This window comes from Simochromis diagramma, unplaced genomic scaffold (assembly GCF_900408965.1).
Source record: "Simochromis diagramma unplaced genomic scaffold, fSimDia1.1 OVJJ01000618.1, whole genome shotgun sequence".
Lineage (NCBI taxonomy): Eukaryota > Metazoa > Chordata > Actinopteri > Cichliformes > Cichlidae > Simochromis > Simochromis diagramma.
In genome coordinates this window covers 8,313,555-8,331,852 of record NW_024387423.1, presented here as the reverse complement: position 1 = coordinate 8,331,852, position 18,298 = coordinate 8,313,555, and the positions used below count along the sequence as shown (strand labels likewise).

Genomic DNA, 18,298 nt, shown 5'->3' with positions numbered 1-18,298 from the left:
TGCCACACAATCTTTGTGGTGTGCAGGCTGACATCCTAGGAGTAAACACTTGGCGACAGCGGAAAGGAAAACCTCCTTTTTAACAGGAAGAAACCTCTAGTAACCAGGCTCAGAGAGGGAACTACAAGTAAGACAGTATTCTGAGAGCAAAGTGCTCTATTAGGGTGATATGCTACTATTAGGTGTTTAAGAGCAGATGGGCCCTCATTATTAAATTCTTTGTAAGTGAGGTTAAAGATTTTAAATCTAATCCTGGATCAACTGAAGGATTTTCAGGGAGTTTTTAGGACAGCCTGATAATACTGACAATGACAATTGTATCATAAGAGAACAACATTTTGAGGAAACGAGGACTATGCTCTGATTTTTAACAAGCAACTCCTTGGCTTATCGGATAATTAATAAAAACTCTTGACAGCAAATGAAAAGAATAGTTTTTTTTATTTGGCACGACACAAAAGTGCTTTACGATAACACTGCCCATGACTAGTTTGACATGAAAACATTTTTGTAGGTTAACTGTCAGTCTCATTCAATACACATCGGAAAAAAAAATGCGAACTTTAAAATTGTGTAAAAATGCCACTTGATATTTCATTTGTCATCATTCTGTAAGGCACGTCATAACCTTAAAATAAAAAATTTGTGCAAATGGTTTTGAAATGATTTTGGATGAAAGTTCTCAGACTGCTTGGCTTTATTGCTTATTGTAGAGAAGGCATTGCTTTATATTCTTTAAATACTTCAAATCAGTTAGGTTTGCATATGATCTGTGTTAACCAGAAATTTGTCAGGATGTATTTGCTTTTTCTGTGTGGACATATGGAGCAATCAGAGTTGGATGGATACCAGAAAACATCTAAGTACAAAATCCTACAAACCACAGAACAGCCTTCAATAAATATTTTGCAATCTATCTAAGTACAAAGTAAAAAAAAACAAAGGTTCACCACTTTTCTCGAAATCAATAACTTATCCCTACAAATTGCATTTTTTTTTTAAATTGTTGCTATTGCAGAACCTCCCCCCAGCTCAAAATTTCACATTATTTGGTCAGATATACAAGTCATTGTCAGAACAGTTGAAAGCACACAAATACATTTTTTCATTTTTTTTCTTACAAAAATGAATGAAAATAAAGAATCTTTGGTAGCTAAGCAAAAATAGAATGGAAATGTCTATATATAAAAATGCATTGAAATACATAGTAAAATAAGTACACGGCTACAGCAAAGGGCTGACACGGCATAAAAAATCCAGCTTCGCCTCAATAAGGTACTGTGTATAAAAAGGAGCCCATCATATCACAAACAGATCATAAATTACGTGAAACCATCAGAATGCATCAGTCTTTGGAGAGCACTCTGACACCTTGATGCAATGCAAAGAGAACCACTGAGGTATTTAATCTTCATTATGTCAAGCATCACGCAGAATGATGAGAGAGACGTAAAAGTGCATATGAATTACGGTCAAAAAAAGTAAGTACATCCCATGAAAACTGTTGCCTTTTTTAATGTATTTGAACAAGAAAACATTTAATATCTTTGTAATTCTAACAAAACGTTGAGGATTTTTTTTCACGTAAGAGTGGTATAAGAGTGGCAAGTGAATGTCAAAGGAAATGCTTTTTCCTTAAAAAGATATTAAACATTGACATTCCTGATGAAAAAGTAACTTTCCTTTGTAGTGTTCTTGAACTTTACCACCTTTTCAAAGAAGATCAAGTGGTTGCTTATCAAATAATAATAATAACAATATTAATTTGACATACTTACTTTTTCACATGACTGTAAATTCATGTCTGCTTCTGGTCTATAGCAAACACTGGACTTATTCCAAAATATTGCTTCCTACTATCAACTGCCCTTATTCACATTCCTATGATCAGGTAGTACTATTCCCAGTAAACACTAACATAATCTCACATCTACTTTTTCCCTTGCTAGTGAACAGAATGCAAGGCAGCTTAGAGATGTAACCACTTTATCCTTATGTCACAAAATCTTTGGGCTGGAACTTGTCCATCTTGTTTGCTTGGTGGTTAAAATTCATACTGGTAGAAAGACAACAATAATAGTGTTTTAGCCACTTTTGCAACATACATCTAAAATAAACCTTGTTAAAAGACGAAAAAACAAAAGTCACTGTTTCTGTAAAAGTAAAACAGTCACAGCAGCAATGATACGTCATCTCTCTCTTGTGGTCATCACCTGGTCGCCTGATCAGACAGATATAAATTCTGCTGGTCAGTGATCAGTTTCACTTTGTAAACTAAAAATACTGCAGTCATGTCACATGGGAATAATAATAAATATACCACAACATTAGGTGATGATATGTTTTCACATTGAGCATACATTAAACAGCCAGTCCATTGGTTATATTCCAACCCAACCTTTTTCCAACCAAGTGCTTTCTTGTTGCTGACATAAGAATCAAAGTAGTCTGGCTATCTGATTCTTTTGGCAATTCCAGATGTTATATTTGCTCCCTTAAACCATAACAGGTGAAGAGCACAAGGAAGTTTGCATCTTTCCCATATGACATGAGAGCATTGAAAGAAAGAAAGCCGCTTTCCATTTCAAAGCCCTTTCTACACTCCTTCTGGCTTCATGAATTGATACTGTAGCTCTTTCCAAAACAGATTAAAACACTGAAAAGGTACACTTAACTTGAACATGTGGCAATAAAAAAAATAAACTTAAGTGAAATAACTTTAGGTGGATTTGTAAGTTTTGAAGTGGTAAAATAGATCACCCCTATCTATTTATGAGATCTACACAGACTAGACACTGTGTATGTGGTACAATTACACTAATTATATAGCCCTGGTGATAGCCTCTACCAATACCTTTTATCACTATTAATGTAGATTTTTGTCAATGTTGTTCGGTCATTTGAGACCTGAGACAATCGGGCAGTCTTTAGGCTTTCATTTGACGGAGGCAACACAAAACTTGTTCTTTAGTTTAAGTGAGAAAAAAACACATTTACTGGAGAGAGTGCTCTGGAGGTAAAATATTCTTACTGGACAAGTTAAATCCCATCTAAGAATCCAGTTTTATTGGCTTAGTTGCTAATATTAGATGAAGCCCAGTGAAAATGACAAGGGTAAGAGGTAGCTAAAATTATAAAGCCTAGCGCTCTTGCTGCCAAATGCAATAAACACAATCTTGCCATTCTGAGTTATCCAAATTAGCTAATCAGCCTAAACCAATTGATCTTCAGCTAAACCTTATTTGAGTATGTCAGATGGCTAGCTTGAGGATGTACAAGGATCCTGGATGCTATGGCCACAGCCACTGGCATTTAGTCTAGAAAATATTTCTATTTCTTTGTCCATTTTAGTTGACCTCACTTTGCCTCCAGAGCTGCTCTACAGCTAAAATACATTTGTATAACAACAAGATGATGTGTGAGAGAAACCCCCGGTTTCATTGGGAAATCATGATTGTAGTCTGTAAGTCACACATCCAGCACCATATCATAGTGTGTTTCCTTCTTCCTTTTCCCACATTTATTTATGAGCACTGTATATAATGTCAACAGTATAACCCAGTAACTTGCATAGACCACTGCCCCTATTATCAAAACAATCTTTTCTGAGTCGGGGAAGGGTTTTCTAGTCTGTTGTACTACTGTGTATAAAATTCCAATGAAAAGGATAGTGAACCATACTGATATTGGAATCAGACCGATAAAGTTCACCACAATTGTTTTCCTCCCAGAAGTCCCCCATCCAGACTTGTTGATTGTTGCTATTGCAAACATTTTCGCTGGCAACAGGCTTGACATATACAGTACAGAATAAAATGACATGAACACCATGACAATGTTACCTCTGAGGCAGCTGGCAAATGATGACTTAATCAGCGCCACTGCTTGCACAATGAGTAGAAACAAAAGAATATTCCAGAGCCTTCCTTGGTAAAAGAGTTGGATCGCTGTGGCGATGAGGAAAAATGGGAAGAAGCCAGTGATCACAGCCTCATAAGTCATCCAGAGATGGTGTTTGTGGAACCACATGGAGTTGTACAGCCATTCTCTGAAATATGACTTGCTCCATCGTGTCTGTTGATTGAGCCACCGCAGATATGTAATTGGTGTCTCTGTAAGGCACTTTGACCGTGCAGTGTATTTGGTTGCATACCCGAGGCTGAGAACTCTGTTCGTGAGATGACGGTCATCCCCAAAACTGCAGTGGGATCCCATGAAGGTCTGATTGTACCAGTCCTCAAGAAACTCATGCAGGAGAGAGTTCCGGTACATTCCTAAAGGCCCGCTAATGCATTGAACGCAGCCGAAGTAGGACTGGCAAGCCCGCTCTATGTTGAAAGCCATCCAGTACCGAACACTGCTCAGGAAGGAGATCCACGACTCATATTTATTTAGGATCTACAGGTAGGTTGACAAGCAGAGACAAAAAGTATGAAGTTTAAAACACAACATCCTAATTTGTATGTTTGATGTAGAAGATTCAGATTTCACAGAACTTTTAAGAAAACTACCTGTACATCTCCTCCAACTCCTCCCACCATAGGGTCTTCCTCCAAAACCTTAACCATCTCCACTGATGATGCTGGGTCCAGCATGGTGTCAGAGTCACACACCTACATAAAAACACAAGTTAAACAAGAAATTAACTGTGTTTTAGCAACACAGGATACATTTATTTAGATTTTCTTCAACATAGTTCCAGATGTCTTCTTTGTTCAGCTTAATTCTGCAAAACATAACAGATCTCAAATTGACCTAAACTCCCCAAAGAGAGGGAAAAAAACCCTTTCTTGCTGAAAAAAATTTGCTTGGACAATCGGAACAAAATTTCGATATACAAAAGAAATTTTTGTGAAATCAAAAAAAAAATTACATAATGACACAAGAAAAAAAAAGATATCATGCATCCAACAAAACACATAAATGCTCTGATGAAAATGCAACAATATGGCCACTTTATAATCTCCGCCAGCCAAGACCAGAGGGGCTGCTTTCAACTCTGTTCACCACCCACTATAGCTCTAATGTTGTTCTTCTGCTCTCCCTATTTTCTTCTATAAATGGTAATTTTCCTGACCAACAAAATCAGGTGATGAAAACAAACCTAGAGCCCAGTCCTTTTTAACAAAATACATCTGTTACAGGCAGAGCCTGATGAAAGTGAAAAGGCATGAAACATTGTCCCTCCTGTTCCTAAGGTTGAAAAGTATTGGCATGGCTGTTGGCAGTGCAGCAGTAAGCTCTACTGAACTTTTTGTGAAGTAAATGATTTTTGGCAGGCTGAAGCCAGCTGCAGGTGTTAGACAGCATTATAGCTCTGAGTTCATATTCTCAAAGTCCCCTTCTTTGTTATACAGACCCATTTGAATCATTTTGATGCTGTTACATAAATTAAGCATCAGTTGAGCCTTACTCTTTGATCACAATGCTTTTTGTAGCACTAACAACTGAACATCACAGAAGAAAATGACACAATGATACTTGGCATTTTGTACAAAGAACTGTTACTTGTGCTTAAGTCTGAAGACACAAGAGTTTTTGAATTAGCCTGAGGTTTCTGCTTTTCAAACGTAATAACAACAGATCTGTGGAATTGCAAAACTAACTAAAAATGCTGAAACGTCATTAAAGCCATAGACTGAGCGTCTGGTAACAAAACAGAGAAAGTCTTGACAGAGCATGCCCGCACAAAATATTCTGTGTACTTTAAACGCAATCATTTAGTCATGGAAAGAAAAACACTTTCATTGGAAAGTAACTTTCATGCACTGTTTAGCATTAACAAGCAGATTCAGGAAAAGGTGTGAAGTCATGTTCAACCCATGTGACCTCACCACCCTTCAAGTAATTTTTATTCTTTAGGTAAACACAGTTTGAAAGGTTGTTATTGTGGCTGAATTATATGACACCACAATGTGGTTACATATCATATGACAGTAATACAAGCTCTCATTAAGTATGATATAATAGCTAACATTTGCCATTGTTAGCTACTGCTAATACAAGACAAAGTAAGTCTGGAGGATCAAAACCTCTTTGTATTTTGAACTGAGAAAGGTTCCATTTATTTTTAATTACTTTTATGCTCCTGAATATGACAGTACTATACAGCTCCACAAGAGCCCATGACACGTTTAACAGTCAGTGCCTGCAGGATATTGCTTTACCAAGCAGTTAATGTCTTTAGCCACTGTTTATTTTTTAAGCCACACCAACACACTGTAGCTAGCCAAACACACCATTGAATTTAGTTTTCCTAAAGCTATTAGGCTTTTAGTCCTTAGGTCTGTGTTACTCAAGTATAACCTTTGATTGTTTTTAATTTTTCTGAACAGGAGACAAACACATGCTAACCTTTCTGACCTTTCTTTGATACAGATTTGTAGATGACGTAACGCCCTGCGAAAAAGATCTGTTATTACACTTAGACATCAGCTACCGCTGCCCTCCTTCACGCCACACTTCACAACACGGTGCACATGCTAAAAAGCAAAACAAAAGACTCTTTGTGGACCCCATATTTGGCTTGGCATAGCCTCCCCTCCTCTCTTTCCAGCCATCTCTCGTTCTATTCCCTTTCACTCTATCATCAGCTTATGTTTGCCTAGTTTGCATCTCCCACAGTAGCTTACATTTTCTCTTTCTTCACTATGTCCTTCAGATGTCAGCTCTGTGTGTGCATGCGTGCAAATCTACAAAAACACACACAGGCACAAAGTAATATTACACCTGTTGTACAGTATTTTTAATCTTCTAATTTATTTCATTATTTTTTATTTAAGGGGCTATTGTTCTTCCCCATTACCTGCATTAACTGATTTTAAGCGATTTAACTACTTACCTGCACATAATCCACGCTCCTCCCCAGTGCTTTGAAGGCTGTATACATGACCTCTCTCTTCCCTCCCCACTTCTGCATGATGCACACACATTTGCTGTTCAGCACAACCCTGGACACCTGCTGAAGGCTCTCAGCGTAGCTCTCATCTGTCTCCTCGGGTCCTCTGCTGTGATAATTACTCCTCCACACGTACGTGGCCGATCTGTCCGATCCCATGACCTCCTTAAAAATCTCCATCATGTACAAGTCGTCGTCTGAATTTCCATCGATCACCATGATAACTTTGATACCAGGATATGTCAGCCTCTTCACCGACACAAGGCATTTTCTTAGGTAGTTTTCATCCTCCTGATATGCAGCGATGCACAATGCCAAGGACTTGTTCAGTTTAATTGGTGTTTCTAAGGAGCGCCGCATGTTACGGTGTTCTAAGAGTGCAAAGAGGGTCTGGATAATAAGGTGAACAACCAAAATGGCACCATACAGCCCAAAAGATAGGTGATTTTGAGCTGTAGTGAAAAATTGGTAGCCCATGATATAGGCTGTCGAGATGCCCACCAGGAGAGACACGCCGAACATGGTGGTCCCAAATATCCTCAGGTAAGTGAGGCCTCTTTTACACTTCATCTGTGGACAAAAACAAAAGGGTTACATGTAGTAACAGTGGTGCAGAAAATGTTACTATGATTGACGGCAACTCACAGTGAAACATTTGTCACCTTTTATACTCAATTGGTCCAAGTAAATGACCTCCTTAACCTCCTAAGACCCGAACTCTTCCACAGCATGCATTTTTAATTTCTCTTTGATTTTTGGGCTGATTAGGTCCTGATGAATGTAAAACCAAAGAATTACCAGATTTTTTTTACCTAATTTTTGCTTGTAAGAAAAATGAGAGCCACATATGAGGATATTTGTTTAAAATTTTGATAGAACAGTAGCAGTATAATGTCCTCGTAAGAGGATATCAGGCCGTTGTAGAGCAAAATTGAGTATTTTGGTCTAAATAACCCAAAATGTGATGTCCACATATGTGGACGGCAGGTCGTAGGAGGTTAAAGTGAATACAATCACTTAAACGAGAGCGTTGGAGCCATTTTCACTGTACTTTTCACTAAAGCTTTTATGTTTTGACACAACAAAACCAGGTACAGACTGCTGTAAACTTTCTCCTTTTTTATGCCCCATCCCTCTTCCTACCTCCTCCCCTTCCCCAAATCCCCCTAAATGCCAGACAGTTGTGAGTAGCCGATTGTTCCAACTCTCTTTTAGTGTGGGTGGCCACACGTTACAAGATTTCTTGACCTAATTAACCAACAAGTTGGCTGCCTCTGCCAACCATCAAGGTCTAAGCACATGCTAAATGTTGGTCGTGGTGGTGGGGTGGCCTATAATGAAAATTATTGGTTTCCGCAGTATTTTGGGGACACATTTCAAAGGTCAAAGACCAAGTATGACAAACTCTGACCTAGAACATGGTTATTCAATATTTTTAAGAGAGGCGTTTGTGCAAGAGGATGCTTTTGCGCCTGCATCCTCTTGCACAAACTCCTGAAGTTTGTTTCCAACCCTCATTATGTTGCTACCGCCATCTGTTTGGCAGACCAACGGAGACCCACTCAGCGTGGCTCATTTTGACTCAACGCAGAGAGAGGACCACCCTGTGATGTCATCTGTTTATATCTTTATGGGAAGAAGAAGACAAGAGACTTCTAATGCTGCACGCGTGCTTCTCTCTCTCTGAATCTTTGTATAGAGAGCATTGCAGGGAAATGACTTCTGTTAAACAGAGAGAAAAGACCTTTGACATTATGAAGGTCAAAGTATGCTGACCTTCAGTAAGGCTCCCTCTTGTGGGATAAACCTTTCATCTAGGATTTAGACGCATTTAGTGCCATTTTGTTCATTGAGTGACCAAAAATATGTTGCGATATCACGCATGTTGTACATGTACATTTAATCAAGTCAAGGGAAACAAGTCAGAACAACAATAAAATGATCAAAAGAAGCGTATACAAGGCCGAGTGATGTTTGTGAACTGGAGAGAGTTCTTGGGACCACACCTAAACACATGACAGATGAAGGGAGGGGACGACTAAAGGAGAGAAAGAAAAAAATATATACACAGAGAAAGTGAAGATAGCATGGAGAATCTTTAAGAGAGAAAGTGAAGAAAATTGGTTAAACTAGCTGAAAAGCAGATGCATCTTGAGAGACATTAGGAAAATGAAAGTAAAAGACAGTGAGGGAGTAGCAGAAGCAGGGAGAGAGAGGTTGTGCTCATGGAGAAGAATACACACAAACACACACTTTGGCTCAGACATAATGCTTTCTTCATTTGACTGTTGGACGAGAAAGCCACAATCAGTGTAGCAGACCTCCTCTGGCATGTGGCAAAGGTTTTAACGTCAGGCCATCTTTTACAAGACCCCTGACATGCACAGATATACACCAAAATGCACATATAAAAGCTTATTGTACCACTGCATGTGTGTGTTTGTGTAATTGAACAAATTTAAATTTTGGCCTCTTTCAGCTTGTGTGAGAATGTCTATAATGCTTTATAAGCCCTGTATCCATGTCTTACCTTTGTTTGAACTCAACCACTGATTAGGAGTAAGCATGAGTGCGGCAACAAAACACAACTTTTTGGGGCACTTCATTGTCAGCTTACAAGTACATCATGTCTGACAAATGTACACCTCTACATTTCATCAGCTGGGCTTTGGGAGAAAACAAAATGAACTTGAGAAAACCACTGAAGATAACGAGGACAGGAGCCGTCCTCAGTGTTTGCTCCTCCTTGACTTTCTGTTAATGATCTGCACTTTAATGATACAATCTGTTTGCTCTGATTTAATGTTTGGAATGAAAGTAAAAATCAAAACTAGGACATTAAATCCATCATCGACAGGCTAGGCTCATGGCAGGTAAATGTGATGTGGGAAAACGTCAAGTCCACAGTAATGCAGCCATTGCTGCTGGTTACAATGATCTGGTCTTTGCAGCATCTTATACATCATTTTGGGTGTGTAGTGCAGCGCAGAGGTCGGGTTGACAGTTAGCTCAGACTGCAGACAGATTAACTGCAGACTTAAAGTGAGGCCAAACTCTGGCCCGTTCTTATCGAGATAAAGCCTTTTTAATCAGAGCAGTATCTGTAACAGTGGAAGTGTCATCCACATATGGATGATGTAAATGATGTCACATTGGTTGGTGAGCACGCGTATCTTCATGTGTTTGTCCAGAGCATTTATCTATGCAAGCGGAGGGTGTCATTAACACATGAAGATGATATCACCCCAGCTTTCTGTTTGTTGTTACATCTTGGCACTTGAGGGTTAGAACATCGCCATTATGTCCTTTTTGCTGTACATGTGTGTATGCGTGGCCAGCCCTGTGGTGACCTTGGGCTGGAAGCCTGAGCAGTCTCACTCTGACGTTATTAACAGTCTCTTGAGTGAAACTCCCACGGGCTCTCTCTCAGAGATAACATTGCAGTAATGTTGAGTCTTGCATGGATGTACATGGTGAGTTAGTAGATAAATGAAGCGATGACTACATAAAGTAATGGATAGATTAATTTGACCCAAAAAAACTGGGTCCTTGGAAAAAGTGCATCTGGCTGTTCTTTTACACTGAGACACGTGGATTTGTTTGGGATGACAGCAACAGTAAAAAAAAAACAACAACAAAAAAGTAGTGACAGGGAAATCTCATTGTGTTTGTGAGGTTTTTATTTTGAAAATATGATTTAGGAAAATCAATGAGTGTCTTGCCTTCCCGTTACTCTAAATGTTCTTACAGTACAAATGAGCAAGGCACTGAACTATTTAGCTGTAACAGGAATGAGAGACTGTGCCTGCATCTTCCTCTGCTTCTAAATGAAACAGCATATTAATATGCTACAGTATGCTAAATCAAAATCCTGACCTCATGACAATATTAGACTAAAATTCAGGGATCACTATACTATGGTTTATTTTGTTCAAAATGTGCTCACTACATGCACACATTCTGATGGAAATCCATCCAATAATTTTTTCGGGTGGAGCCACTGAGTAAATCAAATGTGAACATCAAAGTTTCCCTGCAGGAAAAGTCAAGGAAACACCATGTGCAAACATTGCACAGACTTTGTAAATAAGTGAATTTGTTGATCTGCTGGTGCTCAGAGGGATGATAGGAGTTCACCGAATACAGAAGGTACATTGCTACACATAGAGTCAAGTTACTTGCAATGCCAAGAAAAAAACATTGCATTTAATTGGTTTGACATGTTTACAATATTGTGCAAAAGTCTCTAAATTCTTTATATTTTGTTTCCAATGATCCAGACCTTCTTGTAATTTCTTTAACATCTCATACTTTTTTAAAGTGGTCTTGAGCAACAGTTCTTCAGGGCTTCTTAAGGTCTTGTAATGCTTCTCTTTGGACATTGGCTGCTTTTTCACTCATTTTTAGCCAAGTATTTAGACCTGTACATTAAAACAATAAACACTGACCTCTGAATCGATCAAAAAGGCACCTAACAAGAGAGAGTGTTTATTGACCAGTGTGAATCCTTTTCTTCTGATTTGTTTAGCGGAATCTATGAAACCTGCAAACACAACACAGGTTGACAGTGATAATAGTATTACATAATAAAATTTTTTACAAGAACAAGATGATGATGAGCTATTGACTGCCTGGTGTGCAGTGTACCCTTAAAACATTTGAGGAAACTGAATGAAGGGCAAAAGAAGAATGGGCAGAGCTAGAAAACTACCTACAACAAATTCCTGACACAGGACCTGAGAGATAAATCTGAAGCCTCAGTGGAAGGGTTGGCTGTCAAGAAGTCATTCTTAAGAAGGTAAAAAGGAAGAAAAGGCTGATGTATGCCAAATTACACTTATGGAGTGATAATTCCAGTCATCTTTGGTTTAAATTATGCATTGATATGTATGGAGGAAGTAGTACAGATGTACAACACCCAAAACACGGGGGAGGCTCTGTTATGGTTTGGGACTGCATTTAAGGCAGTGGTGTTTGGGATCTTGTCAAAACTGATGAAAATGTGAACACAGAAAAGTACAATCAGATTTTGATCTACCATGCAGTACCATCTGGAACGTGTCTGATTGGCTTCATTTTTTAGCCTGACAACAATCTCAAACAAACAATGCAGTAAAAGAATATCTAGATAGAAAACCACACAATGGAATCAGTCATGGATTGACCTCCCCAGAGCCTGGACCGCAACATTATTCAAGCAGTGTGGGATCATCCTGACAGAGAATGGAACAAAAGGAAGCCAACATCCAAAGAAGAGCTTTAAACGTCCTTTAAGAAGCCTGGAGAAATATTCCTGAAGACTACTTAAAGAAATTACAAGAAAGCTTGTCTAAGAGAGTTCAGGCTGTGTTGAAGGTGGTCGTACCAAATACTGACTTTCGAGTTGTACAAACTTTGTTTTTGCTTTACATACTGTACATACTGTATTTCCATTCACACTTTTGCATGTTTCAATAAATCACTGCTCCAATTTCACATTTCCTTTGCATATCATAGAAACAAGGGAGTGGCTGAAGACTTCTGCACAGTACTGCATATTTTCATTCTGTTCATTCTTTTGGCCACAAAGAACCGACAATAAATCTCAATCACCAATTAAAATATGAGTGCTACTTGTGCGCAATAAAATATGGGACACATTTTGGTTTTCAAATATAATGAATATCTTAAAATCACCACATGTTATAATAAATTGCATGCGTGTTACATCAGGGAGAGCTTTTAGATATGAAGAACAGGCTGCTTAATGTGAATGCCATATGTACCTATGTGCAAATCTATCACTAATGTCACAATGTATGGAATATGTGTGAGTGTTTGTGTGTGTATATACACAGCATGAGGCATATGTGTGTGTGTGTAAGAATATGAGTGTGTATGCAGGCTGTCTGCAGAAAGAGATGGCTTGACTTAACTCACATGAGAGCAGTTGAAGCTCTTTCAGCAGGGGTTCCAGCTCAAGACCTCTGATAGAAACGCAAGACTCTGATAGACTCTGTGTGTGTGTGTGTGTGTGTGTGTGTGTGTGTGTGTGTGTGTGTGTGTGTGTGTGTGTGTGTGTGTGTGTGTGTGTGTGTGTGTCTTCATACACTAAAACTACATATCTGTGTGAGTTTGCACAAGTGTGTATGTAATTACTGTGTGTGCTGCCGAGAGTATAACAGCGAAGTGGAGCCAAAGAAAGACAGCCTGCTGGTCTGTGTGGAGCTGAGATAACATAAAGCTCACATCTTTACATCTCAGCAGTCACTGCTGGAAGTGTAACATTCACAAATCAGCAGCTCTGGCTGGATAAGTACTTATAACAAATCAAACATTATATGCTGGGGGCCCAAGCTAACACTTGTGGCTGGTATAATTTAGACCTGAATCACAGTTAAGGAATTGAACAGTTTTCATGGTATTTTTCATGACAATGTTCAATGAAGCCCAGATAAGTATGAGCTAATAAAGACAGATTAATGGTGTTTGGGGTTTTTGTGAGGAGTCTCTGGATCCATTGAAAAAATAATAGTACATTTTATATCAGTCAAAGGAGCTTGCAAAGAAAAGCGTTTGGACTTCTTTAGGTTACTTGAAGACGTTTCACCTCTCATCCGAGAAGCTTCTTCAGTTCTAAGGTCAAATGGTGGCGAGTCCCAGATATAAACCTAGTGGGAGTATCCCCCCACAGAGGGACAAAAGGACCCCCTGATGATCCCCTAATCGCCTGAGCCAAGGTGTGAAACTGGGTGTGGGTCCAAATCAGCCACCGTTTGACCTTAGAACTGAAGAAGCTTCTCGGATGAGAGGTGAAACGTCTTCAAGTAACCTAAAGAAGTCCAGACGCTTTTCTTTGCAAGCTCCTTTGACTACGATGACCTGGATGACTGAGAACCTTCACAGACATACATTTTATATCAGTTTAGTATAAAAAACCAGACCTGCTGAGGTAATACACACCTTTGAAATCTCATGTGCTTTGACAATTTCCAAGAATAAAAAAACCCCCACGCATGTACAAATGGAGAGATATGCATCACAGATAATGATTTTATATATACACTAGGTTGTCAGTGTGTGTTTAAGAACTTTGCAGGGTTAGAAAAGGCCACGGGGGATTGTAAAATTAAACATTAAACGTGGAGCTGGCTCTCATGACAGACATAGCAGCATGCAGCAAAGGGTCACATCTTCCCGAGAAGCTGATGAGGCAAAAGAGTGGAAGCGGCAGGGAGAGACTTGAGAATTGGCTGCAGTCTTTGGCTAGACGTACTTGACACATTCAAGGCTGGGCTGCTGCTCCATGTCTATTTACTATGTTAATTTAGTGACAAGGCTCCTTTTCTCTTCGCTCTTTCTGGGGGCAGAATCAGGTATGATGGGGCCATAACTGAAAAGCAGCAAAAGGTTAAAGCATCTTCTAGACTGCAACTGTTTCTTCATCACGCAATTAGCATCTCATTACACTGTTACACCAACAGATGTTGTTATATACATGATTCAATACAACACTGAGGTAAATGTGTTCTCTGTTTCAAAGCCAGACTATGCCGTTTGGTATTTAGGCGTGTCTTTTTTCCACCTTGATTCATTCATGTAGTAGGAAGAAAAGGGGAGGAGGTGAAGTTGGGATGAAGCTGCTCAGAGATGAATGGGTGGCACACACTGAAAATGGGGCGGGGCCAGGACATTGAAGGCGTGGTGCTGTACTTGGATGCGTTTACTGCCAGCTGAGGCACGGGACTTACATCACTGTGGCAGACTCCAAGAGACCAAAGTGAGATGAGGTTGAGCATGGAATTCCTCCTTCTTAAGCTATTTCTTTGTGTGAAAAAAATATACAAAAATCATTGAAAGCTCTTCTTTTACAAACACAACCTGTTTCTCTGTATCATCCAACGATCCAGCAGTTCCCTTATCAGATTGATAATAGACATCCATCCATCAGCAGTACCCTTAAATAAATGTCTTCACCTCCATGGGATGGAAACTTCTATTAATAGCACTCTTTAAAACCACAGCCCAGTGTGGCTAAGGGATAACAGAGGCTCATAATCACACTCAAGTAGTAGATAATTAAAAAGAACTTTAGAATTATTAAGGGGGAAAAAAGGAAGAAAGAATCACACTAAGATTTCCATGAAACGTTTTGTCAGTTTGTCACTCTCATCTTTCCAGAAGATATACAGAAAATATAAATAACATTAACAAGAGCCACTTTGTGAGCTGCTCCTGCCCGGTTTTCTTTGTAAGGGGCCTTTGTTACTTTATGGTACACTCTAACTGCTGGATATATGAATTCGATTTGGCATCAAACCTACTCTGTGTGACTCAGCATGAGGTAGTGAGAATCTAACTGACATCCAAATTTTCACTTTTACTGGCTGGCTGCAGTGCTGCTTTACTGTTAGTATACTGAAGGAACCTGGAAAAAAACTGGTATTAACACAGAGTAGATGAGCTAAGTGGTACGGCTCGGGAGGGGCTGCGCCTCTAAGATCAACAGTTGTACCCTGCCAGCCCCATGGCTCTTTACACTAAAAGACCCTTGCTGGGAGAAGTAATGGCACGTGAGACTTGTTGTGTGCCTTAATGGAGGCCAGCCATGGAAAGTCTTCTTCTCTTAAATAGTAAAATGCTCTTTGTGCTGTGTGGGAGTGCGTGCTGGAGCACTGATGCAACTCAGACATCAAAAAGGTTTTAAAAACTTCTTTGTCATTATAGTGGACAACTGTGACATTCACAGAGTATTTCATTTAATAGCACTAAAGTCGTATTGTCTTTTTCATTGTGCACTGAGTCCTGCACTCAGCAAAGAAACTCCCTGGAGGACTGAGATTAGGAACACCACATGGGTATTAGGTTGAATACATGCTGACATGGGCACAAGGTCCACATATGCTCCAAATCTACAGCAAATGAGCAGTGAGCATTTATTTGAAGTTTACAGTTTCCCTGCTAACAAAGTACTGCACAAAAAGTTTAATCCACAAGTCATCCTGGAAGTATTTTTTCACACTGGACTACACTTGATCATCTCTTCTTACAAGTAAATATGCAGGATATCACCACAGAGTTAGGGTGCATTGTGAGAGCAGCACAATGCAAAGTAAAATCAATAAAATAAATAGATAATCCAAGTCAGCAAGGAGATTCTGCTTGTGGGTTGAAAAGTTCTACATTTTGGATAAATAGCTGTAATATTTATCCACTTACTCACACATGGCTTCCCTTGTGTGGGCAACACAGTGGGACCCAACAGCGGTTTGTGCACACTCAGTAGGTGGATGGAGAAAGAGACTATGTCAAGGAGAGTGTGACAGATGTTCATTAGCATTTGTGTATATGTGCGCGTGTGATGGGTGTGCAAGGGGGCAACAATGCTCAGAAGACTTAGGTGCATGGACCACGTGATACCTCACATGAGCTTCTCTGGTTTCGTTTAAGTCCAAAGTTAGGAGGTTAGGAATAAACTGCAAAACTTTTCAGCAAGGCATGTGCTTGCTACCGCTTTTTACAGAACACGGATATAAACAAAGGCTAACTTGTCCAAAAGCTGAAGGCTGGTCAAGAAGCTATTCACACGCATGCAAATGTTAGTCCTCCACACTGGGCGTCAAATTACGCGCCCCTACCACAAGCCACGCTGAAACAGTCCCCATTCAGTCTTCTCATTGGCTTAAAAATCTCAACGAATGACGTGTGACCGGTAACGTCACAGTGTAGTTATATTCAGGCTAGCATCACTCTTACAACAAAGACTAGTCATTAATTTGACTGATCAGAAGATAAAAGCTTAGCATATTAAACCTTTTACACCTGTATTTTGTAGTGTTAGAGCATGAAATGAAACACAAACTGAGTTTCAGCACTTCTTGCTGTGGCTCCCAACTTTTAGCATCACTCACTTTGTGGAGCAAACACGCTGAACAAACTCGTGAAAAAAAAGCTCTATGGATGCACTTTGCTAGAGAGTTGGCGCATCGTCACGTTCACACACACGCGCGCACACGAAAACTGATTGCGCGTAATTATGTTCTAAACCACTTTATGAATGATTTAGTGGCTTGTGGTAAAATATTTGGGGCTTATTGGTCTGTCAGCATGCTGCATGATCGCCAGACCAAATGATCACCGGCCACCTACCTTGAAGCAGCTGTTGTCCTCTGATTCCTCCTGATAAAGGATGCGTCTAACTTCTGGGACTCTGGTCCCGATCCACAGAGGAAAAAAGTAGACACAGAGCTTGAGCAGCGACGACTCTCATGAATCCGCTTAAAATGGTCCTCATAAGCCTATTTTTGTTTGTTTGTTTGTTTTTTAAAGGGGGAAAAAAGAATAATTAAAAAAAAGTCGTGCCAGTCCTTTGTATGTGTGCTCAGTTTGGATGCTTCAAAAGACAACCGGGATTGCTTGTCTTCTCTAACTTCTAACGGTTTGTCTGCAGCCTTTCCAAGTCACTTGCATCTCTGGTGTCCAAAACCAAACATCTTATCAGTCAGCTTTGGCATCATTCATATAAAAAAGTATAAATAAAACATAGACTATAAAAATATGATAAATATTCTTCTCCATCAACGTCTGTTTCATTCATTCTTAATAAAACGAAAAAAAAAATTAAGATAAAGCCATCAACTTTGGCAGCTTCAGTCACATTCAAAAGTTTTTTTGAAAAAAAGTTTCAGCAAACAATAAAATATGAGCCAGAGCTTTTTTTGTATTCTTCCTGTCTTAAGGGGCGTTAAGGTAAGTTTTTCTAGAGTTTCCTCCGAGCATCCAGGTTACACAGAGCGCACAGAAGTGGCCAGAAGTCTCTCTGCCGCTGTTTCAGCTGTCTAATTCCTTCCAGACGGGTGTGTGTGCATGTGTGCGAGTATGTCTGTGTGTGTGGACCCTCCTTTATGGCTCCTGCGGCTCCCAAACCCCTTTTACCGGGCAACAGATTGGCGTGTTGATTTAATAGGAGGGGGAGGTTTGGGGGTGTGTGTAAGGAGGAGCGACGGAGAAGTGATGGGGGAAGAGAGAAAGAGGGGTGGGGGGTGGGGTGGGTGGCGCGAGTCTCTCATCCAAACTCATTCAAACTTCAGAGAGTGGGTGGGTGGGGAGTTTCTCATCCAAAGTCATTCAAACTCCAGAGAGAGAGAGAGAGAGGCTAACATTGACTGGAACCCCCTCTCCATTCATTTTATATTACAACTTGAGGTTACATAGTATAAAAATTACTAAAAGATCAAAGATCAAAGGTCAAGATCTCTGTCTAAATAAATAAATAAATCTGGGTAAATTCCCAGATGATTAAACATGCAACTATTTTGCTGGTAATACCTGAAATGAGTAAAGAAAATCAACAGCCTATTTATGCAAGTTAATTCATAATTTTATTGGGGGGGGGGGGATATTGGTTGGGTCTGATTATTG

At 39.6% G+C, this 18,298-nt stretch overlaps 1 protein-coding gene across 1 annotated transcript; it reads right to left on the bottom strand.

The window, feature by feature from the left end:
• Positions 1-422: 422 nt before the first annotated feature.
• Positions 423-17,797, bottom strand: has2 (hyaluronan synthase 2). The gene is made up of 4 exons (XM_040013123.1): positions 17,027-17,797; positions 6,842-7,468; positions 4,512-4,613; positions 423-4,398 (listed from the first exon to the last, which is right to left on the bottom strand). The coding sequence occupies exons 2-4, from the start codon at positions 7,466-7,468 to the stop codon at positions 3,469-3,471; spliced, it is 1,659 nt and encodes a 552-aa protein (XP_039869057.1). The 5' UTR covers positions 17,027-17,797; the 3' UTR covers positions 423-3,468.
• Between the last annotated feature and the right edge of the window lie 501 nt (positions 17,798-18,298).

Bases quoted from the DNA above. Each gene is read 5' to 3' on its own strand.
- has2 (XM_040013123.1), bottom strand. From the start codon at position 7,468: ATGAAGTGTAAAAGAGGCCTCACTTACCTGAGGATATTTGGGACCACC. The intron at 4,614-6,841 runs GTAAGTAGTTAA...GTTTTTATGTAG, and splicing joins GGAGCGTGGATTATGTGCAG to GTGTGTGACTCTGACACCAT. The intron at 4,399-4,511 runs GTAGTTTTCTTA...ACCTACCTGTAG, and splicing joins GAGTTGGAGGAGATGTACAG to ATCCTAAATAAATATGAGTC.